The sequence below is a fragment of the Pteropus vampyrus genome, unplaced genomic scaffold (assembly GCF_000151845.1).
Source record: "Pteropus vampyrus isolate Shadow unplaced genomic scaffold, Pvam_2.0 Scaffold50, whole genome shotgun sequence".
NCBI classification, from domain to species: Eukaryota; Metazoa; Chordata; class Mammalia; order Chiroptera; family Pteropodidae; genus Pteropus; species Pteropus vampyrus.
This window is the reverse complement of record NW_011888831.1, coordinates 8,193,457-8,218,694: the sequence shown is the minus strand read 5'-3', so window position 1 is coordinate 8,218,694 and position 25,238 is coordinate 8,193,457. Positions and strand designations below refer to the sequence as shown.

Below are 25,238 nucleotides of genomic sequence, written 5' to 3'. Positions count from 1 at the left end.
AGGTATAACTGACAAATAAAACTGTAAGATATTTAAAGTGTTCAATGTGATTTGATACATGCATACATTGAGAAGGAATTCCCCCCATCCAGTTAGTGAACACATTTGTCATCTCACATATTCACCTCTCCCCATTTTCGGTGAGAACATTTAAGTTCTACTCTCTCAGCAAATTTCAATACAACATAGTGTTATCAACTATAGTCACCGTGTTATACATTAGATCCTCAAACCTTATGCATCTTACATCCCGGTGACTCTTAATAAGCTTTATTAACTCTTCATTCCTAGTATCCTAGGGCACTGGAGTCAATATTAGCTCCCCCTACTGGGCTGTTCTGGAAGTGAAAAATGCCAAGGCAGGTATTCCTAAGAGACAAATACTTCATTTGCAAATATTCTTAACAGACAGATGACTAATAAGTAGCTCTCACTCTGACCACCCCTCGTTCCAAGACAACCCCAGAGAAGAGCAACGGAAATTAGAAAAGAGGGACTCTAGGCCAAAATAAGATGTACCAACAAGGATAAGTTACTTGTTTTTTTTTCTGTTTTGTAAAATGGAGGTCTGACATAAATTTCAAGGTAACCTTTACCTCTAAATTTTTGTTTCCACACTTCTCAGAGCTCCAGTTATTCTGGGTTTTCTCAGAGCTCCAGTTATTCTGGGTTTACGCTACATCTGGTAGACAGAATAATGTTGAGACCAAGTATCTTCCCACTTAAAACCATGCTCCTGTCTTTGTGCTTCTTTGTATCCATAGCTCTGTTAATTTCACTTCACCCAACACTCTTGTTATACACACATATCCATCTATAAAAAAATTCCTCTTTTCTCCTAGATTCTTCCCATTTTTCTCCAAAGACAAAAGGAACATAATTTCTTACTGTTATATCCCCTCCTTTATCCTTTGTGAAACAAAATCCAACCTCAATCAAGGTTGATAAATGTTAAGAGGGGTGCTAATGGTATGTTTTAAGGTGGGATTAGGCAAAACAAAAAACTAGTACAGTTAAGTACCCAAAAATTTCCTTTAGACTCTCCAACCTCTTTATCCCTATCTTCTAATTATACGTACTTTTTAATTAAGTATCATTTTTCAATAAAAATAAGCTTATTTTTCGATTATTTCTTCCTCTGTGAAATGGAGGGTAGAGAATGCTAACTTTCACCTTCAGGTTATATAAATTACAAATAATGACTGTACAGTGCTTAGCATAGGGCCTGGCATGGTAGCTATTATTACTACTCAATATTATTTATCCTAATTCTGTTTACTAGCATTGGGTGAGTACTGTTTTCTGCTACTTTTATACAGAAAGTATGCATTAAAGTTTAAATATTTTTTTATGAGCTGTTAAGGAACTATACTCACAATAAACTGCATTATAGAAATTCATATTTAAGTTAGGCACCTCTTCTGATTTTAAAAGGACAATAAAAAAAAAAAAGGAGTTCTAAATGTGCATAATCTAGGAATCTCAACTGAAAGCTTGCTTACCTTGTCATTGAATATCCGGAGACTGTCCAAGGTGTGCAGGTTTTGCTCAAGAAGTGCAGTGCCTGCTGAATACAAGTTGACCTCATCAAGCTGCAGCACAGCCACAGCTACCCAAAAGAGGGCTTTGTGCAAAGGGGAGTCCTGGCCAAAGAGACACGTTCCAGGTTAGCAGGATGAAGCACAAAGCAGTCTCATTGAAAACACACTGCAGTATAAAACAAAGCATGTCTTCCCTCAAATTACGCATGTTTTCTCTTTTGGAGAAAGTAAATATATGTGTAAGCTCTTCATCTATCCATGTGTATAACCAGATACTGTTAGCTAGGCTGAGAACTTTAGTGTCTCCTTTGCTTTGTTCCCATACTTTGATTCCAAAACTGTCACCAAGTTTTGTTCGTTTTTCCAAAGTAGTCTCTTTTGCATCTGCTTATGGCTAATGACATTGTTCCATGCCAACCTTCTTTATATTCTAAATGTGGATTCCAATTTTGCCTCCAGTTTCTCCTAATCCAATCCACTTCGCACACTAACACCAGAGTGACCCTTCTATAAGCCCTGCTTTTGTCATATTATCTATCCGCTTGAAAATGTATGGTTACATTTCCAAACTCCTTTCTGAAGAATGCTTAATGTTAGATTAGTTCTATCCAATCTTTATAACCTTCCCTCTCACTATTCTCCTGAACAGTTTCTCCATAACAACTAGAATGGTCTACCCACCATCCCTCCATTGTCCCAGCATTCTTGTACAATCCTACTGCTTTACTCCCTTACTCTACACTAAATCCTACCTGTCTCTTTAACTTTAGTTCAGATTCTACCTTTTCAAACTTCTTGTCACTCTTACCAATATAAGAATCTCTTGCTACTCTGAATTTAAAAGATTTATGTTTGGGAACCCTTATTTAGCAATGTGATACATGAGAAAATACACTGACAGCCTGGGATGAGAATCATGCTTCTTTCTTTTATTAGGTATGTGACTTTGGGCAAGTTACTTAGCCCTTCTGAGCCTCATTTTTACTTTTAAGATGAAGATAAGTGAACCACTTAATGCAATTTAGGATTAGAATGCTTGTAGAACATATAACTCAATACCAGGAATATATAAGTATTTATTTCTCTGTAATCTCTATCAATCTGGCATATCTTGGTACCTTAGTCACAGAATTCTGTAACTTTAGAGTTGAAAGATAATACCATGCCATTATCTAGTCTAGTTTACTCATTTTAGCAACATGGAAACATGATGGCCAGATATGTTAAATGGCCTGCTTAGGTCACAAAGCTGAGATGAGCTAAGACCACCCTAAAACAGTGGCCGCACCACTTTATTTCTTTGAAATGTCAACTTTATTTAGCACCCAGACTCTTTTGATGATCAGGTATACTTAACCCAGCTTTATATTTCTCCACAATAATGATCACGAACTAACATACTATGTATTTTACTTTTTAAAATTAACTATCCACACTTCACTCCCACACTCACCCCAGAATATAAGCTCCATGAGGGCAGGGGACTTTATTGGCTTTGTTCAGTACTATATCTCTAGCACCTAAAACAGTACTTGGAACATAGTAGATGCTCAATTAACACTTACTGAATAAAAGAATTAAGACTGTATACCTATTTCCTTTAGTACTGATGAGACAAAAAACAAGCATTTGAGAACATGTTCTCCATACTCACTCTTTCTCTAATGTAAATATTTCAAATGACTAAATTTTAAGGCAAGAAGTTCTATTTTAACTGTAGCTTTTTTCCTATAACTTCTTCCCAATCCACCTTATTTTCTAAATTCTTTGGAAAAGAAAAAGATTTAATGCCAGTATCCAAAATGAATGCACTCATTTTCTATACAGTAATTACCTTATTAAGAAGTGGTTGTAATTTGGTGAGTGCTATTACTGTAGCTTCTATCAGAACTTGACTGTTGTAAGTATCAGGTCCTTTTAAGCAACTCTCAAGTGCCTTTTAGGGAAACAGAATTTTTTATTTTACTTTCATTGAAATAAAACATTAACTCTTAAACTGAATCTCAGAATCATCTCAGGAACAATTTCTTATTTAATAAGTGACAAAATTATTTCCAATGCTATGGTGATCTTGGTAGCTAGCTCAATGCACATTTGGATTACTTTTTAAATATTTCTATGTTATATTCCAATATAATAAGTCAGGCATTATTATAATTACAAGTTATATAATTTTATATAAGACTATAGTTTTACCACATAGTTAAAGTCTTTGAAAACTGATAAAATATTAAGAGTACCTTCTTAGCAGAAGAGACAATACTTATTTTTTTTTTAAGGTATCTTTTTTGGAGAAGGTTTCTTCATTTCAAAGAATTAAAATGAATAAACAGAACTCATTTTTTTAAAGGCTCCATAAGCAACATGCAAAATATCTTATTAAATTCAAATTTAATATCCTTTAGAAAAATACAAGATATACTTTACAACTTGGGAACCACAAATATTGGGGAAGAGGGAGAGGGAGGTACCTTGCTAAGAATACGGATAATCTGCTTTATCTGCCCATGAGACACTCGTTTGCTAATACAGCCAAAAACAACAAGAGCTCTTGGTTGCAGGGATGGATTATATTGGAACGCAAATCTGCAATTAAAAGAACCAAAGAGGTTATGAAAACCTTTATGTTTCTATATAATTTATTAAAATATTGATTATGCACAGTATTATCTATCTTTCCACAATAGATACTTTTACAACTCCTATTTAACTTGGGGCATATACCTTTGAGCTAGTTCTGTCCACTGGTCCAGCCATTTGCATGTTGGAATATCTCTCATACATGCCTATAAAAAAGTATATTCTGAATATATTTATGCACATCAGTGTTTTCAAAAACATTTAAATAATGTTTATTGTAATGCCATTAAATAAATGATGTATAAATTACAAATAGATATATTCCATGGAAGTGTTTTTACTTAGGGATTAAGTGCAAAACAGCAAAGTAAAGTAAACCAGTATTTCTTCTATATAGTACTAATGGATTAAAAAAATGATGTAACTCAGTTCCTTATCAGTTTGGCTTACTTACCTCCATGATCTCCAACAAAGCCTCTGTGACTGTTTCCAAGGATGTCAAAGCGAAAGTCTCCCTCTCATAGGAGCCAGGAGAGAATGACCTGTCCCGGTAACTGGAGCGGAAGGCAATGACAGCGGCTGACTTGACTTTGCTGATGCCAAACAGCAAGTAAAATTTGGGTAATGAGAACTCTGTCAAACTGAGTCTCAAAACTTGCTTGGTCTCTTCTGTAAAAAGAAAAAGGAACAAGACTTTAACGATATTAATTTTTTAATTCTAAAGTGCCATGTTTCATTTTGAATTTGGAAAATAAGAATATATCAAAATTACACAACCATGCTCCCTAAAACAACCATCTAGATATATTATTTTAATGCTCATTGCTTTAGCACAATTTAATCTACAAATTCGTGCCAGGAATGCAACATTGTCAATTGGTGCTAAGTCTCTAGCTTGTGTGATAATTACAGGAGTCTACGTGACATATATGCACAGAAAATCTTTGCTATAACTTGATATTGGACAAAAGTAATTTATTCTTTCTGAATGAGTAGCTTAAATTAGCAGCTTGGGGTTAAAGTACCATAATAAACAATAAGATAATCTATGCCAATCTGGTGACATAAAATGGAGAAAGGAATTTGTGAAACACAAATTACTTTTCTAGAACTTACCACTAAAATGAAGCTGTGAACAAGTACACAGAGAGTGAATGATATTGATGACCAATCCATGTGTGGAAGCTCTAAGGGAGAGAGGCCCTGTGGCCACTAAGAAAGTAACAACATGGAAGAGGTAGGGGAGGTGAGCTGCCACATCAAGAGAGTTGTTGAAGGACAACATCAGCATGTAGCGTGCTAGAATAGCAATATCGTCCCACATAAGATGTTGTTCTAAAGTGGGAGTTGGAGATAAGCATGTCTTGTCGATTATTTTGCACATTCTTCCAATAACCTGCAAAGAAGCAGAATTTAAAATACATGGGAGCTAAAAAAAAAAATGTTTTATTACAAAAAACTTTCAGTTTAACTTTAAAATGACTAGTTACAAACAAAAAAATCAGAAGGCAAAGGAAAAGTGACTACCTTGCTTGAAACCAATTTCACGTTTCCAGAAGCCAGAGCTACAGCAGTATCTGCCATCACCTCTGCTTTTATTGATCCCAAGCCACCTGTTGCACTGGTTTTGATGAAACTGTCTAGTACAACATCGAGGAGATCTGTAATCTAGTGGAAGGAAAAATAATTTTTAGACACTCTAGCAACTTAATTTTTAATTTAAAAATACTTCAAGGAGCAGCAGCCACATGAAAATTCTTTACTCGAGGCCTCCAAAAATACTAGGTTTTATTTAGAGACCTGTGAGTAAACATAATTTATCATAAAATACTCAGAAAAGGATGATGATAGTCACTCAATTTCTTCAGAAATTAAGAAACTGGTATTCAAAAGATTTTAAATCTTTCTATATTACTTTGTTCACTTGCAAACCATCTCTGTTCTATTCTAAGTCAGTAATATATGATTGGTATAAATTTTAAAACACAGAAAATGACATCGAGTACTGATGTTTTGCAGGGCTTATAAAACTGGCACCAAGGTCATTTAAAATTATTTGGAGGATTTGCAGCATTGTTTAAGTAAGAGTATTGCTTCCTTAAGTGATTACTTTGAAGAAATGATATGCATAATTCTCATCAGATAAAAAATAAAATGTTATTTTAAACTCCATATTTTAATATTGGTGTTCTTATGCTAGAACTATAAATGAAAGTAGGTGTGCCAAATAACATCATCAAGAAACATTTACTGACATCCATGGTATACATTATAAGGCACTATTTACTAGAAAGGACATCAGCTTTTTATAGTTAAATTCTATATAATTATGCCATGGAGAAGAGTGCTAAAATAATGAGCTTTACTTTGGCTCTGAGACATGCATTAGACATTTACAATTTTGAACCAGATCAGGAAACAATTTTGAACCAGATCAGGAATTTGGTAATTGTCTGTATGCTTTTTGAAAGAGGGGACTGCCTTTTCTAACAGCTGTATCCCTACTGCCTAACACAGTGCTTTGCATAAAGCGGGAACCAGAAGAACATCTGCACAAAGAAAGTACTCAGTTAACATTTAAGCAAACTCAATACCTGCCCAAGGCTCCCCCATATTTTTGCTTGAATAGATGGGTACATCTGTTTCTCATTTATGGTCATTGTTATCAGCTTATCAAGAATAGCAGTAACTCTCTGTCGTTTAGCATCATCATTGTGTTTACAAAAACGGACTAGATTGGACAGCCATGGAGTCATGTATTCCAAACAAAGATGCTTCAATTCAATACCTGGAAAAAAAATACTGTTAGTAGAGATGGTCAATAAAAATTACATCAAAAATTATTTTAAATATTACTTTAAATTATTTCAAATGATTTTAAAATAAAAAGATTGGAGGAAAAGATAAAAGGTAAAGACCATTACCTAGAATGGAAGTAAGAGACTTGGCAATTATATTATTGAAGAAAGAGGTGAAGAAAAAGAACAAGGCTTGAATGAAGTAATTTAAAAAGCCAGTAAGGCAATTTTTAAAAAGTTTTATCTTGCTTTTCTCCATTTTAATCATTTCTCTTCTAGTTAAAAAATTTATTAAGTTTTATTCTAATTGTAAAAGGAATATGTACTAATCACAGAAAGTTCGGTAAAAGGAAAGCTTCACCACAAAGATGAAACCAATATTAATATACTGATGTTATCATTTCAACTCTCCTCAGGCTTTCTAATCTACATAGAGATAATGTGTAATTATGTGTGTATAAACACAGATAACCCACCCTTAACTCCTCCACAAAAATTAGGATTATGCTATATATATAGTATATTCTGAATATTTTTTTCACTAAACATTATACGAAGATTAAAAATTCTCCAAAAACATTTTTAACTTATTTTTGAAATAACTTCAGACTTATCAAAAGATATAAAATAGTACAAAAATTCCTTTATATACTTCAAAACATTTTTTATTGTGGTAAATACACATAACATAAATTTTACAATTTTAAGTGTACAGTTCAGTGGCATCAAATACATTTATTTACATCGTTGTGCAACCATCACCATCAGCTATCTCTAGAACTTTTTCATCTTCCCAAATGAAATTCTGTACCAAAACATTTTTTTATGGCTTCATATAGAGATCCAACAATTTAATCAGTTCTTTATTGTTTAATTTTTGGAATGTTCTAAGTTTTTGCTATAATAAATAATGTTATGTGAATTTTGAAAGTTGGCCAAATAAAGCTACGGCAATATAGGTCATAATAGTGGTTACTCTTCGTGAGTACTGACTGAGAGGAGCCTTCTGGATGCCGGAAATGTTCTGTATCTTGATCTGGGAGATGGTTTTGTGATGCATTTACATGAAAAAATTCATCAAGCTGTTCACTTAAGATGTAGGCACTTTACTGATAAAATATACCTCAATTAAAAAAATTAAAATAATGCTATGATAAACTGAAGATTAATTCCTTTGATTAAATTCTAAAAAGTAGAATTACGAGGCCAAAGGGATCTTAAGGATTTTGAAATCCATATCCAAACTGCTTTTAGAAAAACTGCCTCTGTTCACAAATTCATAGACCAAAACAGCACCGATTTTTTTAAAAAAAATCTTTGCTAATTTGATAGTTCAACGTTATCTATATCTATTTTTTCCGTTTACATTTCTTTGATTTTATTACTGAACTTAAAATATATTCCTTTTTAGCATGATCTGCATGTTACTATAGATCCATTTTTCTTATTAATCTATAAGAACTCTTCATAATTAAAGATATTAATCTTTTCTATATTTTGCTGTAAGCAAATTTCCTAGTTTTTAAATTTATCTTTTATTTTTTTAAAGTAGAGATGTTTTGAAGTTTTATGTAGTCAAAATCCATTCTCCATTTCCTTTGTTTCCATCTATCAGTTTTTTGCTTCATAAGTTATTACCTAGAAGGCAATTAAATATTATTCTTCCTCTCTTTTTTTTTAATGGTTACAGTTTTTATATTTAATTCTTAGGTATAGCTAGAACTTAATTTTTTAATCTTGTGGTTTATGGTGAAGATGAAGACCCAATTTAATTCATTTCCCAACCTCATTTCTTAAATGATTTAATATTTCCATTAGTTTATACTAATGGAAATATTTATACATCTTTATACTTCTTTAATAATCCATTTCTCTTAAATTGATCTGACTGCTGATTCTTGAACACCCCCATTTTAATTACTGTACCCTTATAAGGTGTTCAGATATCTGTAATATCAAGTCTGTTCTTTTTCTTTCAATATTTTCTTAGCTATTCTTTCATTTAAGTAAAATTTGTAATCATTTAAAATTCTTCTTCATTCTTAATCCTTAAATCTCATAGAATTTGGATTGGATTGCACTGAATTTATAATAATCTGGGAAGAATTATTCATCCAGGAGCGCGGTATCCCTATCCATTCACTCAAATCTTTTTTTATGTTACTATTTCTCAAAGTTTCATACTTTTCTTTTTTTATCAGTCTTACACATTTTCTTTTTAGGGTTATTTTCCTACATTTGCTATTATAAAAATGTATAAAGTGATCTGATCTTGACAAATTATCATTTTTCAATTATCAAATACAGAAAAATCAAGAAATGTGTTTGAATGCCGAAAAAAAGTTTTATATATAATAGAGGGAGCAAAGGGAAGACAATGTCAGGAAATAAGCTAGGAGAAGAGCGGCATTTATAATACTATAGCGTATGAAGGTAGACAGATATAAAGACTGAATGTCAAATTGATGAGATTTATTAAAGCTTAGTCAGGAGTTGACTCTGCACCCTGTATTATGTGTCACTGCACTCTCTAGGAACTGTACCTGAATAATAAAGTCACAGTTCAAAGTCAACCTGAAGGAAAGAGAAAATAACAATTTCCCTAACATCAAGGTGACAATATGGATGAATGCTTTACTCATTTGGGATAATCTGCTAAGAAGAGAAATGCTAGCAAAGCTAATTAAACTAAAACATAGAAAAATAACTTTGTCGGTGGTCCAGAGACATGGAAAGTTTCAAAACCTTGACACCTTGCTTTTATTGACAGAATTTGGCTGGATTTCCCAATACGATATCCCAGAAAGTTCCTTCAGAGTTCCTTCAGTTACAGGGTACCACAGATTGAAAATTAGAAGAGGAAAAGAAGTGAAAAGGCTTTCTTTGGATCTTCTTAGAATAATTGTTAGTATTAAAGAAAATTATCATTACTTACTAGATTTGCTAAATCCAGAAATACACTCTTCCAAAAATTCTAAGGTGAGGTGTGGCTCATTGGCTGCCAGTGTCTTGCTAATAGAGACAATAAACAGGGTGTTGTTGGCAGGGATACATAAACCTGATGTCTCTAGTAACTGGCCCTCAATTTTTAAATTAAAGGTACAAGTTAAGGCACACAGAAGATTATAGGCAGCTGACCTAGGAGAAAACACAAATGAAGTTGTTTTAAAACTTATTTTTTCTTATAATTCCAAACTTTTTCCATAACATACAACTTTTGATTCTATTACAAAGCATAATCAACTAGTTTTAAATTTTATGATCGATTAGAGTTGTTATGAGCCTATGGTAAAATCAAAACACCCCTTGATCATTTAGGGATTTTTTAAAGAGAGATCCTTGACATAGCCAGAAAAATACCATGAGGCTCTTAAGACAAGTGAGTATAAGGCCTTCCTGAAAGACATTCGACTGGGACATAAGGTATGAGTAGTTTACAGTTCTAAGGTGGATCAACAGAAAGAAAGAATAAGGTATATTATATTTTCAGTGAAGCTACAACTCAAATCCTGGTTCCTCCTCCCATTAGATTTGGCTATAATGAAGATCATAAAAGAAGAGAAATGAAATGGCCCTTCATCGAGTTGTTAAAATCTTTAATCAGCATCCACTGAATTTTTTCCTGTGTGTCCTACAAGTTATACTATAAACAGGTCAAAAGGTTTTTTAACATAATTATGTCCTCTCTATTCTTCTTTCCATGAACTCCTTCAATGTAACTACTAAAAACAAACAAAAAAACCTAATATATATTCAGCTTCTGTTAGAATCAAATATGTCCTTATAAATGTCTGAAAATATATTTAAACAATTTAAGAGGCAGCTCGAAACATCCAACTCAATTTTTTTAATTTTAATTTTTCTCCCCTAAAAAGCAAATGGTTTGACTGTTCAGTAAATTTCAGGTTTTCTTCACCTCTGAACTTTCATTATGCTAATATCTATGCGACAGACATATAGGGAGAAAAAAGCCACTGAAATTTAAGTCTGCCAAAAGGCTTTTGCTCTGGTATGACATGCTTCAGTAAAAAGCAGAAGCTGTCAGCTTGCTTTACTTCACAAGAGAAGAATACAGGTTTATTCAAGCTAATAATTTTTAGAATATTGTTAGGATTCTTCTAGGAGAAACTTTGAATTACAAATTAAAGGCAGGGTTATAGCTCCATTTTCCTAAAATGAACATATTAATATTATTGTTTCTAAGTTTATGTATCTCTTTCTGACTCCTAGGAATTCTGAGTTATACTATTTTGACATCGACTTTTACTCTGTATATTTCAACAACTATAAAGAATTGGGGTTCCCCAAATTGGGGACAGGTGTCATAGACTACTCTGAGATAATAAATACTAAGCATATACAAAATTTTGTGTATAATTTCTGAGAGTTCATAGACACCATGAAGCTCATTCAGGTAAACAAATCTTGATTACCCCCTCTCCCCTTTTAAATAAGAAAGAATCTGGAATCCTAAAAGGCCCACTTATAAAGTGAAGGCTACATTATATCCTGGGGAAGATTTTTCTGAAGCTAAGAATTTGAATCTGTAAAAATCCTGACAGTCCCAAGGTAACTGGGACCAAAAAAAGTTATCCTAACATGAAATGGAGAGGAGGAAAAGAGGAGAGGGAAGGGGTGCAAAGAGACATGGCAGGGAGAAATGGGAAGGGAAATTATATTTACTAAGCACAAATTATTTGCTAGGTGCTATACTATACTACCATACCTATTATTTATTAAACATTTGTAATATATAAGGATGGCATTGTTACCTTTATTTTAAAAATGAGGAAACTAAGAGCTCAGAGAACTTCAGTCAGCATCTTATTTAAAGTACATAATAGTAGATCTAGATTTAAACCAAATCTACTGACTGCATATGCCAAACTCTTTCCTCATTCATGTTCAGATTATAAAGCCTAAACAGAACCAATTATATTCTGCTCAGATGACATCTATACTTATCTTAAGCTCTCTTTTAAGAATTCTGTTAAAGTCACATAGATGGAAAGTATGCATTAATGTTATTGTTTGAGTTACTGAACATTAAGCCTTCCTTTTTCAAACAATGATAATCTAATTTGATTGTGAGGGAACTTAATAGTGATATACTTTTGAACATGGGAAAACTTAGAGGACTTGGAGGAAGGGAAACTTAATTTAGGAGTAGACTTAAAAAAAAAAAAAAGACATATTTGGGGGAAAAAAAACCCCAAAACTGCTATGTTATCTATTTCATATGAAAGTTTTCTGGAGAAAGAACATATATTGGTTTAGTGTGAATCACCGTATTCTGAATTCCACAGTTCATGTGAATACCCCACAACTTTATGAGGTCACATTGGTTAACCAATGTAGCTAGCATACCTTCCAATTTACAATATTAGGGCAGAGGCTGCTTTAAAAGCTTATTAAATGGTGTCATTTTAAAGCAACAAACCCTGAATAAAAATGAAGCGAATTAAAAAAAAAAAACAAAAAACCTACCGTAAACTAGGGTCTGAACTGCCTAAATTAAGTAATGCGATATTAAGCAGTGTCCCAGGGACATCTTTTGGTCGAATCTTGGTGTGCTGGGGGATGGAGTCGGGCTGTGACAGCTCCCAGCGCGTCCGGATGTGAATGATAGACTGGACAATGGCTTCGCACTCCTGGTGCATGAAGGTGAGTGGCGTGCCCTGGTTTGCAATGGTTAAGGTGAACTGGTTCTCATCTACCAGGCAGATCTCTTCAATTTCCGAAGCATAATAGATATCATTTAGAAAGACCGACTGCCCCAGGACTTTCGTTCGCTCTGCTGAGGTTACTTGAACAGCAGTAGAACCAACCTGGAAAGTGGAGGTGAGAGGGTGGAGTAAAAAAGAATTAAATATCATTATGCTGAATTTTATGAGGCCTCCCAAACCAACTAACCATGTCTGTCACTTACGAAGAGTTACCACCATTATATATTCAAATGGGTTCAATAATTACTATAATATATGCTCTCGAGAAAAACTGAAAACATCAGACAAAATTTAATGTTTTAAAAAGGTCCAGAATCCTATAGACAATTACTGATCTTACTCTGAAAATTCTGCAAAACACATGTAATAATCAGAAGAATTCTCACTAAATAATTTCCACTTTCCACACATCCCCACCATTCGACTGATGAATAGAAACTACTCTCTCTATAACACTCTTCTGACTCCAACTCAATCAAGAATATAATTAAGAGTACGCCTCTCATATAGTCTACAAGACCTCCATGAAGATAACAAAACTTAGTTTTCCTCCATCTGGACTTACATTTGATACAATACTACAAGGACACCTAGGAAGGCCAGCATATAGTCTCATAGCCAAGAAAGGCCATGCATCATTTACTTAACACAGAGTGATACTTACTTTAATAGAAACTTTGGTGTCTTTGTGAGCTAGCTTGAGAGCATTGTGGAACACCTTCAGGTCCTCTTCTAAAGCCAGGGTGGCAGCGGGTAGTTTCTGTTGTTCATGCTCTATGTGCTCAGCCAGTTTCCCAGGACAGTCTATGAAAATGAGCCTTTTGCTGCCTTTAAGGCCAGTCAGTAGCCGCTCGTGATACTTGGTGTACTCTCTGACCCAGGAATTACAGTTATAGATATAGACTGCAGAGACATTGTCATAAGCAAAGCCAGGAAAAACAACAAACCACTTGGAGAGAAAATCCGTTTTAAAGCGATTGCTAGGCCCAGTATGGGTAAGGTCCACTACGATTTCATATGGCTTTGCATAATATGGCTTTAAAGTCAGCAAGACGTGATATATTAGCAAATCGCCGTTGATTTGACCAGTTTTGAACCTAAGGAAGATTACAAAAAAAGGTCACAGATTGTTAAGAGAGCTCTGAATAAATATATAGTTGATACTAATCTACTTTATTACTTTATTTTCTGATTAGTTTTCTAGAGAAAACTAACAATAATACTAAACAATTACATAAAGTCTGGATCCATTTTTTAAATCAGTTGTTCTTTAGACACAGAGAAGTAAGGGTGAAGTAAAATGGAAGAGTTATATCTCCAATTCAAAAACTTTGAGCAACAGTACAGTCAATCAAAGAGGAAGGCAGTGGACATTGGTTGGTTGCCTTCAGGCCCACCAAACTTCACAGGTGAACAGTTTGGGTGAGAATGACCCACCTGAAGCCCTGGAGTGAACTGAATGACTTTAGTGAATAAATATCTCACCTTGACCAGAGAGAATGGTTCAGCAATGATCATATGACTCAAATCAGGACAACTAGGGCCAAAGAGGCCCAATTCAGAAACTACAGCTTAAACTGTTTGGAATTCAAACTTTTTCTTTTCTGATATTTATAAACAAGGAACATTCATCATTTATACATTTCTATACATTTATAAACATAGCCCTGGGAGTTGTCAGCTTGTATTCTGAGATATGAAAAAAATCCCTGCCTAAAAACTGAAGATATGAAGGAGAGAAATGAAGAAGGAAACTGGGACCCTGGCCATCGCATTTTAGTCCTAGATAAAGTCTCTCCTGGGAGCAAAACTTATCCCTGGACTCTTCAGTTGTGCGAGCCAATAAATTCTATTTTTTTGATGAAGCCACATTAGGTCATATGTCGCTTACACTAAAAAGAATGCTAATCAATGTGAGCAGCCAAAGTAAGTACCATCAGAAAGACCTGAAGAACATAGTACTAGAATTTCAAATTAAACAACATGAATGAACTTTGGCTCAACGTTCTATACTTGATGACTCTGGTAGTTCTACAACATAGGCTAAGATAAATATCCTTAGAGTTTTTAATCTTGTTAGGAGGAAATAAGATAAAAATATAATAGGTTAAATAATTTTAAAGTATTTCAAGATCAAAGAAAAGGTGAGGGTAGTAAATATTCTTAGTATATGTGCTGCTGAAGCGAGCACAAGAGTAATAAATAATCACTTATCAAAGAGACTGTAGGAAAAAAACACTGCTATTAAGGTCAGAAGAGGGAGAGATCAACACAAACTGAGCAATGAGAGCTACTTAGAAGACCTAGTGGCTGAAGTGGTTAGGAGAAATTTCAAACTCAATAAGAGGAGGGATTGGTAGGCCTCTTGGAGAGAAGTAAAGAGAAGAAATAGGTACTAGATATGTTGAGGCAACAGTTAGTTTAGTTGGAATGGAGGATTCACAAAGAGAAGTTTTAAGAGATAAAGCTGGAAAAACACCTAATAGCTAAATTAGGAAGGGACTAAAACCGTTCAACTAAGGGGCTCAGGTTTTCTCCTAGGAGCCTGGCATTCCTCATAGTGTTCTATGGAGCACCAGCATCGGCATCAGCTGTGGTGTTTTCCTGGTCCCAGCCCAAATCTACTACGTAGTGGGGCCTGGCAATTTTCATTGTTTTTAAACAACCTTCTTGATTGATATTTACGTGCACAAATATTTCTGAATCACTGATGTGTTAAGAAGTTATTCAACTTTATTTTTTTAAAGAAAGGGGTGATATGATAAAAGGAAGTGCTATATATAAGATATATAAAGGAGTTAAGGCTAGTAAAAAAGATACTGTAGTCTAGGTACTGCCTATCAAGGAGCTAAAATACAGTGATGCACCATTTAAAGATGAAGGGATATATTCTGAAAAATGCACTGTTAGGCGATTCCGTTGTGCAAACATCATAGAGTGCACTTACACAAACCCACTACTGGTAACTATTATGTGCTACACGTTTATAGCACTGGCAGCACAGTAGGTTTGTTTACACCAGCATCACCACAAACACATGAGTAATGCATTGCACTATGTTATCTTGGCTACTAGGGGATAGGAATTTTTTGGCTCTATTATACATTCTTATGGGATCACAACTGTATATGCAGTCTGTCACTGACCAAAAAGTAATTATGCAGCGCAAGACTGTAAAAATAAATTACAGTAAAAAAGAAACCAAATCTAAGAATATGAAGAAATGATGAACATGGTCCAAAGGTCTGATCGGCGTTATAAGAAAGGACTTGAATGAAAAGGACCTGCTGAATGAATACCAAGCCTCTGAGATTACAAAGAAGGTTGCTATCATGAACAAAAACAAAGAGATTATGAGGGGTAGCTACTTTTGGGAGAAAAAGGAACTTCATTTTAATACAGTGAATATGAGGTGATGACAACATTCAAGGACAGTATGTGTGTGTATAACTAAACCACGTAAAAGCATTTTCTGTCCTATATAATCTAAGTTTACTAGATACTTTCTCAAATCATTGCAGTTCCACAACTTGAGATGTAGATTATGTATATCCTATTTCTATTATCTTACCAATGCCCCAAGTCTCCAAACTCATGTTATCAGTCTGTGGTATACAAAGAGAATTTTTAGGTAAGATTTTAAAACTGCAGGGAAAATGCCATTTCATCTTCTTTTGAATGATATATTAATATCATTCAAAGGCATACAGTAGGCATGTATAATGAGCATAAGGTCAAAAGGCACTAAGCAGAAAACCCTCCCTGCCCTGGAGGCGGGATTTGTTCTACAAAGCCTCCTGTTATGCCAGTGGCCAACCAGGCAAATTGGAGTTTTTGTTCTTTTATTTTTTCCCCCCTGTGACAAGTGCTTTAGTTGCAGCAGAAAAGGAAATGTGTCATCTGTGGTTTGGTTTGAAAAGTGGAAAGCTAGCTGTACATATCCTTTTTTACTGCAGATTTACTTTAAGGCTCATATTCTTCAAGTTTCTTCTGCTTTAAATTACTTGGAAGCTGTGCTTCAAGACAAGAAAAGAAGTGGCCTATTAAAATCAGGTTATAATCAGATTTTGACCAAGCATTTTGTAAGGTAGGTAATATATATGGCTTTCCTAATGCCTTTTCACTTATAACTTTGGACAGATTTGTGTTTGAGGAAGTGCTTCAAATAGTACCTAAGACTCTTACTAATGAAGCAGAATCACCAGTAACTGAAAATGTATGCTGTTTTTTACTGTCCTGCTAAGTTTAACTTAGAAATGGAAAGATTTACTATCACCATAGTAAATTAGTTTTAAATTACGATTAGGAACGATCCGAGTCTACACTCCACAGTCAATCGGAAAGTTCTGTTATTAAAGCAAAAGTTTAAAAAATAAATTATTGATGCTTAGGCATTACAAATTTTATTGAAAGTGACCAAGGATAAAGAAAACTTGATAACATAACCTGGCCTCCATGGCATAAATTAAGGAGCTAGAGACAGTCCTCTATTCTCAGGCATTTGTAAGAATAAGAGAAAGTCTCATTTTGTTAACAATGTGTTTATTTTAGGATGACAATACATCTGGCTGAAGACAATCAACAGCGGGCCTATTATTTATCTCGTGGTAAACACTGTTAAAATGTGTACAGATACTATGATGTATACTATATTGTTAATGAACTAATGTGACAAGAATGACCCACTTTAAATCATTTTAGCATCTATGCAGAAGGCAAGCCCAGTATAAAAGGATGGAAATTACTTGCTAATCCAATTTAAAGTAGTTCTCTTTGTGAAAGAATCATAAAGTAACCAAAGATTTATGTCATTCAACTTAAAAACTAAAGCTGAACACTATTATATAGAAGTTAGTACATGATATCTTTCACTGTCTATTAAAGGTCATAATCCAAGAAGTAATCTTAATTCTACGATACATAATAAAAGGTTTTTTCCTCCCTATTAATAGGAAATACTACTTCAGAAGTTAGTTTCCAGTTATAGCATTGTTTATTATATCCTACTTTTGTTTGTATAATAACATATCCCATTTGTTATTCTTACTTTATATCAATAGTATATAAATATTATTCAATAACATATGACTATTTCTTATAAAACCTTGAAACTCATAAAAGCATGACTAGCAGTAGCATCTGTGTCATTTGGAGTGGGTTAGAAATGCCCAGGTACCTCCTAGACCTATGTAATCAGAATCTGCATTAAAAAATAGACTCCCACACACATTGAAGTTTGAGAAGAATTTCTATAAAATAGGAGAATAATTTAGTTTTGTCTTCTAATTCCCTCAAATGAATATGAACAATACAATAGTAGCTCTGGAATATTATGATAAAAAAGATAGCTCAATAATGATGATAAATCATTCTGGTTTACCAGTATCTGAACAGATACGCCAGTTCTAATGAAATCTTCAATCGTATGGTGGAAAATGAGAATCAGGAACAGACTTACCTTCTTTTTGTACCTGCTTCCAGGGGACTTAGAGCCAATACTGACATTCAACTTTTTCATTTATATGTTGAGACTTTTATGAACTGCCTTGACTTCCCACTTGGGTCTAAATCCCCATGATACTGATATTCTATTTCTTTATATTTTATTGTATAATTTTGAAATTATGTCAAAATATTCATAGAAAAAAATGAGACATAAATGATAAAAAAGTCAATAACTCTGGTTGAACTTCTGAGATTATTCAGAATAATTCTGCCTCTTCTTCCTAATACCAGATTTTTAGGGTGAGAAAACTGCATGCCTTTGGCCTTTGCCTTCAGAAAGCCACAATAAGTCAAAAAATATAAAAGTAAAAAGAGAATTTTGCTTTCACAAATACTGAGAATATATTTTTAAGCACCAGCTTTATTCTAAGCTTCAAGAACACCACCCGAGAAGAGAAAAGAACACCCTGAATTCCTATTAGAAGTCCATTTCCTTTTGGTTGCTACCACATTTCAAGGCATTTGCATTTTATTTTCTTACTGTGAAGTAAAATGGTCAAGACCACATTTCTCCTTTACTATAGATTGGAGACACATTTGTTAGAAGGTGGGGAGTTTCTTTAAAAAAAGGATCCTTAAATGGCGGGTGGAGGGGAACAATCAAAAAAGTAAAAGCAGAAGTATCTGACTCAAAGCTGAAGTCTAGCATGCTTAAGGAGGAAATTATAAAACCATGGTATCTAGTTTACAATGATTAATAGATATTCATAATGCTAACTTCTAAGCATTTAGACAAATAATAGAAATTGTTTTTTTATATATAGCCTAATTAAAAAAAAAATCCAAATCCATTGAGAAGAAATTCAAATAGGATAGCAAATGCTTGACATAAACTTGTAGCTTGCTTGTAACGCATTGGCTGTCTATCTTTTAACTACAATTACCAAAATCAGGAACCACATTCTTTCACAAATTAACAAATTATATTTCTATCCCAACAGATTACCTGTATACTCACGGACATGGAACACACAGGACATTACCTGCATCTTGCCTTTCTGATGACAACAGTTTTTTCTCCTGTAACAAAAGCAAACTATACCCATCTGTGGGCTAACAATACTACTGTCTGGGATCCAGATATTCAAAATAAGACAGGCAGAAACCAAAATGAAAACATTAACACAAACTCTACAATTCCTAAAGTAGATAAAAAAAGTAATTCTACAAACATGCCTGAAATAGCAACATCATCTCTCATCGAATCTTTAACTCCTAAATCTGAACTGAAGCTTTATACACCTTCTGTTGTTAGGAACAGTTCTTCAACATTACAGAGCACTGAAAACACAAGCAAAAGTCACAGTGAAATTTTCAAAAAAGATGTCTGTGAGGAAAACAACAACAAAATGGCTATGCTGGTTTGCTTAATTATAATTGCAGTGCTTTTTCTTATCTGTATCCTTCTATTTCTATCAACTGTGGTTCTGGCAAACAAAGTCTCATCTCTCAGACGATCAAAACAAGTAGGCAAACGTCAGCCTAGAAGCAATGGTGATTTTTTGGCAAGCAGTGGTCTATGGCCTGCTGAATCAGACACTTGGAAAAGAGCAAAACAGCTCACAGGGCCCAACTTAATGATGCAATCTACTGGAACACTCACAGCTACAAGGGAAAGAAAAGATGAAGCAACTGAAAAACTCACTAACTAACAGATGCTCTAGGGGAGAAAAATGTAAATGGTAATGAGAAAGTTTATGGAGTAAAAACCAAGTCAGTTTGATATTTAATGCCAACATACTGGTCAGATGGTCTTAAAATTTTGACATCGCAGGCTTTGCAATTTAGAATCAAGCGGGAGAGAAGGGGAGAAGTATGCCTGCTTACTTAATTACTTAAAGTGCGCACTTTTGTTCTGACACTGAATATTTTAAAAGCAAATAATAAAACAACCAAGAATTGGGGGAAGTTTTTAAAGACAAGATGAAAGAACAGTGGTAGAAAGGGACAATTAAATCATTATTTCCTGTTCAGCAACAGTAGTAAGATGACCTTTGTCAGACTAAACTCTGAAGAGTTTTAGTATGTCCTTAAAGGAAAGTTATGTTTCAACATCTAACAGAAGTCAAACTCCTAATGCAGAGAGTTGCACTGTATAGATTAATGGTACCTTCTTTGCTGAATGTGACAGAATCCATACCAGCTCATATATCAATATAGCTAATTTTATGCTAGATGTTTTCATCTTTATGGCACACAGGAGAAAATGTTTTTCTACTATAAACTTTTAATTTTGTATAATAAATTATGACTCATTAGAATTAAACTGACTACATTTGCATTCATTTTATTATCTGTGAATAACGCATTGTAAAAATCAATAAGAAATGAAGCACAATTGAAACATGAGATTTATAGCCACAACTGAAGGCTAAGTGTAAATGTAAAGCATATCTTGCTGTTTAAGTATAACACATCTGTATTCTATAAATACTGCTCATTGGATTATTTATAGCAAATATCCAAAGGTTGATTGATTTCTGAACTTCAAGGATGCCAAGTGACCTATTAAAATGACCAATTCCATTTTTTTTTTTTTTTTTTTTTTAACTATCAATGTGATACGAGCAAAGGAAAAATGTGTATGTATGTGTGTGTTTCTTCTAATCTGGAAAACAGGATACTTTAGGTAAACGTTTAACTCTTTAAGAAACTGGGTTCAAGTAAAATAATGCCATTAAGTCAAGACTTCCATCTCCAATTAAATATACATTACAAAAGCTGGTTCAAGAGGCTTTCCACCTATCTACAGAAATTGACACAGGGCATCCTAATTAAACACCAAGCCACATTTAAAAAATCACATTCCATATTCAGCATTTATTTTGGGCAATATGCTAGTCTTTAAAGAAAGGTTATACATATATTTTTCCAAGAATGACTACAATCCTGCTCTCCCTTCTAGGTTAGTGATTCTCATCCTGGCTGTGTTATAAGAAGGACCAGACTGGAAATGAAACTGGGCAGAGTTCTTATTTTGTACAAATTAAAATTTGAGATGATATACTAGAGTAGATAGTGATAACACAAAAGCCTCTTTGAATCAAGTGTCATATATACTTGATACTGGGAGGAAATAAAAACAATTTAGTGTCTTTTTGAAAAGAAATTAACAAGGCAACTACTTTCATATTTAACATACAGATCAAACATTTTCTCACAACACAGAAAGCTTCTACTGTGGGATTGCTTACAATTCATCACTCACTATCTTGGCTATTAAACGCGTAACCTCAGAATGACATCGTTCAATGACAGCTCATGAACAAACAGAAGTGGTTCCTTTCCAAACCTGACAATGTTTAAAAATGATAGGTTAACATATGTTTTGAGTTCAAATTTTAAGTTATTTTTGAACAAAGACACTTTTGTTTTCTACTCCTTGGTATTATGGTTTACATGCTTAATTTAGGGATTTTAACAGAGTCAATCAAACGTTTATAGCATTCTGATAATATTCTGCTTTATAGTAGGACCTCTGAAAAAAGAAACTATTATTCTTGCACCAAGTTATAAGTATCTAGCTGTTAAGAACTGGGTCTTAGTAATCTGCATTCCTCTGCAGCGACCATAGGAAAGCAAGGCATGGTTTAGTACTTACTGTTTATTTCTACTATAACATGTGCAATACTAGGCACTTTACATTTATTTAATCCTATAATAAATTTACAAATTAGAAATTATGATCTCTATATTTCAGATGAAGAAAGAGACTAGAAGATGATTTGCCCAAAGAAATTTTTATTCAGACCGGCTCATATATGCTTTTCAAAATACTTTCCTTTGTTAACTTAAAGAATGAGTCTCAATTTATTTTTCTGCTGACCTACTTTATGAGTAATCAAAGAGTTGTGGACTTGAACTCAAAAATTATTTAGTAAAGTATTTGGTCAAAAAATTTAATTATACTTTTACCTGGTCTTTGCCTAAATTATGTAAAGGAAATAACACTGACATTTACTGTTAGCTACTGCCTGTGAAACATTTGTACATTATCTTATTTAATCTACACAACAACTAAGAGAAATAAATATTCCCCCAGAGGAAGAAATAGTGATTCAGAACTGCAGCTACTTGCCTAAGGTCATACAAGTAAACAGAACACATCATTCATTTCCTATGAAAAGAAATCTCACTATGGGTAATAACCTAACTGGCAGTTTTTCCTTAGAACATATAATTTGCTCTTCAAGGCTCTATTCTAAATATTTAAATTACATAATCACATTACTAGAGAGTCTCAAGTATTTACTTACAAACATTAATTAAAACCACTCAAATCATATAGCTCCAAATTTTGTTTCAAAATAAGTTCTGTTACAGTAGTACATTTCTTAGTCATTTTGTGGCTTATTGCACTTCCTGAACCAACTACTGATAAACTTCCTCTTTTTCTACAGAAACCATTTCAGTTTGCTAGAGGACCATTTTTAATCTGAATTGAACCACCCCTTTTGCCTTCTTAGCCAAATCACCAAAATGTCCAGCTAGAACAAGAATTTAGCATCCTGCAAAAGAAGTTAACATCTGAGGTAAGAAAATTTTCACACAGGCAATCTCGTTTGATCTTTGCTTTATATAAAATTTATTTTTAAAACTAAAATATCTATAACTTAAACTTAAACTCTGATAGTCTAAAGATGTCTATAATAGGTTTTGTTGCATGGAATTAAAAAAAAATAGTGTTGAGCTTGTCTTGGAGTAAAAAATTTTACCTAAGTTTGTATAATATATAATTTTACTTAGGTTTGCTAATCTTAGTTCCATAATTAGAAGAAATTAACTATAGCTATGGCAGATAAAATACAACCAAATCCAAGGGATATGACTGAATTTACAATCCCCAAATACTGACTGTTAAAAATTCTGATTTGCTTTCTATAAAATGTTCCTATACATAACGTAATCCATAGATTTAAATTATTTTTATTTTTTAATCCTCTTTAGTTTCCGTAGTAGGAATGGTCACCTTCGCCTTCAGTTAATTTAAAAAGAAACCAAAGTAGATTCGATGAGGTATTCAATGATCATTATTACATATGCTTTATTTTTATACAAATAGAATTTTACATGTAAGCAAATGATGACATAAAAATATTATCACTCATTTTTAAAGTTAAGGCAAAACTGTTACGAAAAATGTGTGTGTGTATATATTCATATCATCTACATATTTATGTCACATATTATCTGAGTCTTTAGTAAACAGTGTAAAATAGATACGGGAAAAAAAACCCACAGAATAAACAACAGAAAATTGCTAATATGCATAAAAGATGTCTACTTTGTAAGTAAACTGGGCAATTACAAAGTAAATATCCTCTGAAATAAAAACAGCAAAGAGTTTACAGACTTAAAATATCACAGAATCATAAATTTATAGTGGGTAATATCCTATATCGACAGTTCATAAATACTTATGACTTTCCCTTATAGAAGTCCACTTTGGATTTTTTCTAAGTAAGTATCAACAGAAGTTAGAAAATAAAGATTTTAATCTCCTTTTAGACAGGACTTGTCTATATTTTTTAGATAGGACTTGTCTATATTTGTTAGACAAGACTTCCCAGCCCTAATTTTAGAGCTTAAAAGTACTTGTGTTTTCCAACTAACTTTTATATAATTTTACTTAGGAGGAAATTCTGAATTCTGAATAAACTTGAATTTGTTAAAGATAAATCTGATGCCTTTCAATGTCTAATCTTTAAAAATCACATCAAATATGACAGCTTACAGGCTAACCACTCAAAACTCCCATAACGTTTGTATGGAATCACAGGACTAAAATGGTTTTCTAGTAGTTCTTTTCCTACTGTTTATTTACACAAGACTATCTCCCAAAGTTACTTACATATCTGTTTCCAGAGAGTTCACATCTCTGTTCTTTATAAAGCATTTCTATTTCCTAATTTTACTATGAAAGGCAGTGTGGCATGTATAGTGACATATCATAGTAGGAAAAAGCTCTGGTACAAGATTGATATAATTTCTGCATTAGTGCCACTATTTACAGCTGTGACACTTTGGCAAGTTACCCAACTTCTCTGTTCAGTTTCTTTTCTGTAAGATGAGGATACCACTATCTTGCTCAGTAAAATAGGATAGTGCCTAGCATTTGGTGGGTACTCGGTAAATGGTGGTTATTTATTATTGATAAAAGATGGTCATCAAGTACTTTCTATCATAGTTCAAGGTTAATTTCTCTTTCCATTCTTCCTCAAGATATAGAATTGCTATTCTCTTTCTTTTATGATTTGATAACTTCACTAGTTGGAGATACACTATTACTAAATTTTAATCTATTATATGAGGACTCCTGTTTTACTGTAACTGCCTTTTAAATGCTTAGTTAAAACAGCTTATATTTCTCTTCTTCTTTTAAAAATTTTTAAAATTTTCAGGAAAAACAAAAGACCAAAATCACAGATTTAAACCTCAAAGTGCCAAACTAAAATAATGAGCAAAATACTGCCATACGAAGGTAGACAAATTTGGGATTGCCCCAAATAGTAGACAAAAGGATTTCTAGAAAAATGCCATATAGAATGTGCATAGGTTCTTTAGAATAATTAGCAGGTATGATTCTGGGTAGTGCTGGGGAGAGGAGGGTGCCGAGAATGAGAAGCTTAAGGATATTTAGGGCAGACAGGAGAGCCTGAAATGAAAGATGAGTTTGAGAAGATGGGTGATTCGAGTCCTCCATATTGGGAAGACAATCCTCTGTTGCCTCCCTGCATCACAAATACAGGAGCAGCATTTTGTGGTTGCTTCTTTCATCTACTTCAATCTTCTCCCCCAACTTCTAATTTTGCCCACGTTAATCTTCTACCCTAACTTCTTACTAATTACATAATCCCCACTTTTTCTTCAGCTTATTAACTTTTCTTTTCAATATCTCCTCTAGTCAACTGACCTCCTCCTTTTCCATATATTTGCTGCTTACTATAATTTTTGCCTTATTTTTCTCTTTTGTGTTATTTTGTATTTCTTCTCATTCCTTTTTCATTTCATCTTATCCCACATCTCCTTTTTACTCCTCTGACCCTGGTTCTACCTTCTATCCCTGTAGAAACAATGTTGATACTTTA

At 33.4% G+C, this 25,238-nt stretch overlaps 2 protein-coding genes across 5 annotated transcripts in view; one reads left to right on the top strand and one right to left on the bottom strand.

The window, feature by feature from the left end:
* The window catches only part of NF1 (neurofibromin 1), a 210,001-nt gene that overhangs the window by 26,981 nt on the left and 157,782 nt on the right, over nt 1-25,238 (bottom strand). For all 4 annotated transcript variants that reach the window (XM_023530595.1, XM_023530594.1, XM_011360010.2 and 1 more), the window contains 11 exons: nt 13,310-13,742; nt 12,407-12,747; nt 9,855-10,057; nt 6,716-6,909; nt 5,649-5,789; nt 5,238-5,517; nt 4,576-4,790; nt 4,266-4,327; nt 4,013-4,127; nt 3,376-3,477; nt 1,503-1,643 (listed from right to left, as the gene is read on the bottom strand). In XM_023530595.1, the coding sequence (XP_023386363.1) occupies nt 1,503-1,643; nt 3,376-3,477; nt 4,013-4,127; nt 4,266-4,327; nt 4,576-4,790; nt 5,238-5,517; nt 5,649-5,789; nt 6,716-6,909; nt 9,855-10,057; nt 12,407-12,747; nt 13,310-13,742 (2,227 nt within the window). The remainder of the gene's footprint in view (nt 1-1,502; nt 1,644-3,375; nt 3,478-4,012; nt 4,128-4,265; nt 4,328-4,575; nt 4,791-5,237; nt 5,518-5,648; nt 5,790-6,715; nt 6,910-9,854; nt 10,058-12,406; nt 12,748-13,309; nt 13,743-25,238) is intronic.
* EVI2A (ecotropic viral integration site 2A) lies at nt 13,804-20,278 on the top strand. The gene is made up of 2 exons (XM_011360006.2): nt 13,804-16,732; nt 19,092-20,278. The coding sequence occupies exon 2, from the start codon at nt 19,113-19,115 to the stop codon at nt 19,800-19,802; it is 690 nt and encodes a 229-aa protein (XP_011358308.1). The 5' UTR covers nt 13,804-16,732; nt 19,092-19,112; the 3' UTR covers nt 19,803-20,278.

Excerpts from the sequence above, each read along its gene's own strand:
- EVI2A (XM_011360006.2), top strand. The coding sequence starts at position 19,113 with ATGGAACACACAGGACATTACCTGCATCTTGCCTTTCTGATGACAACA.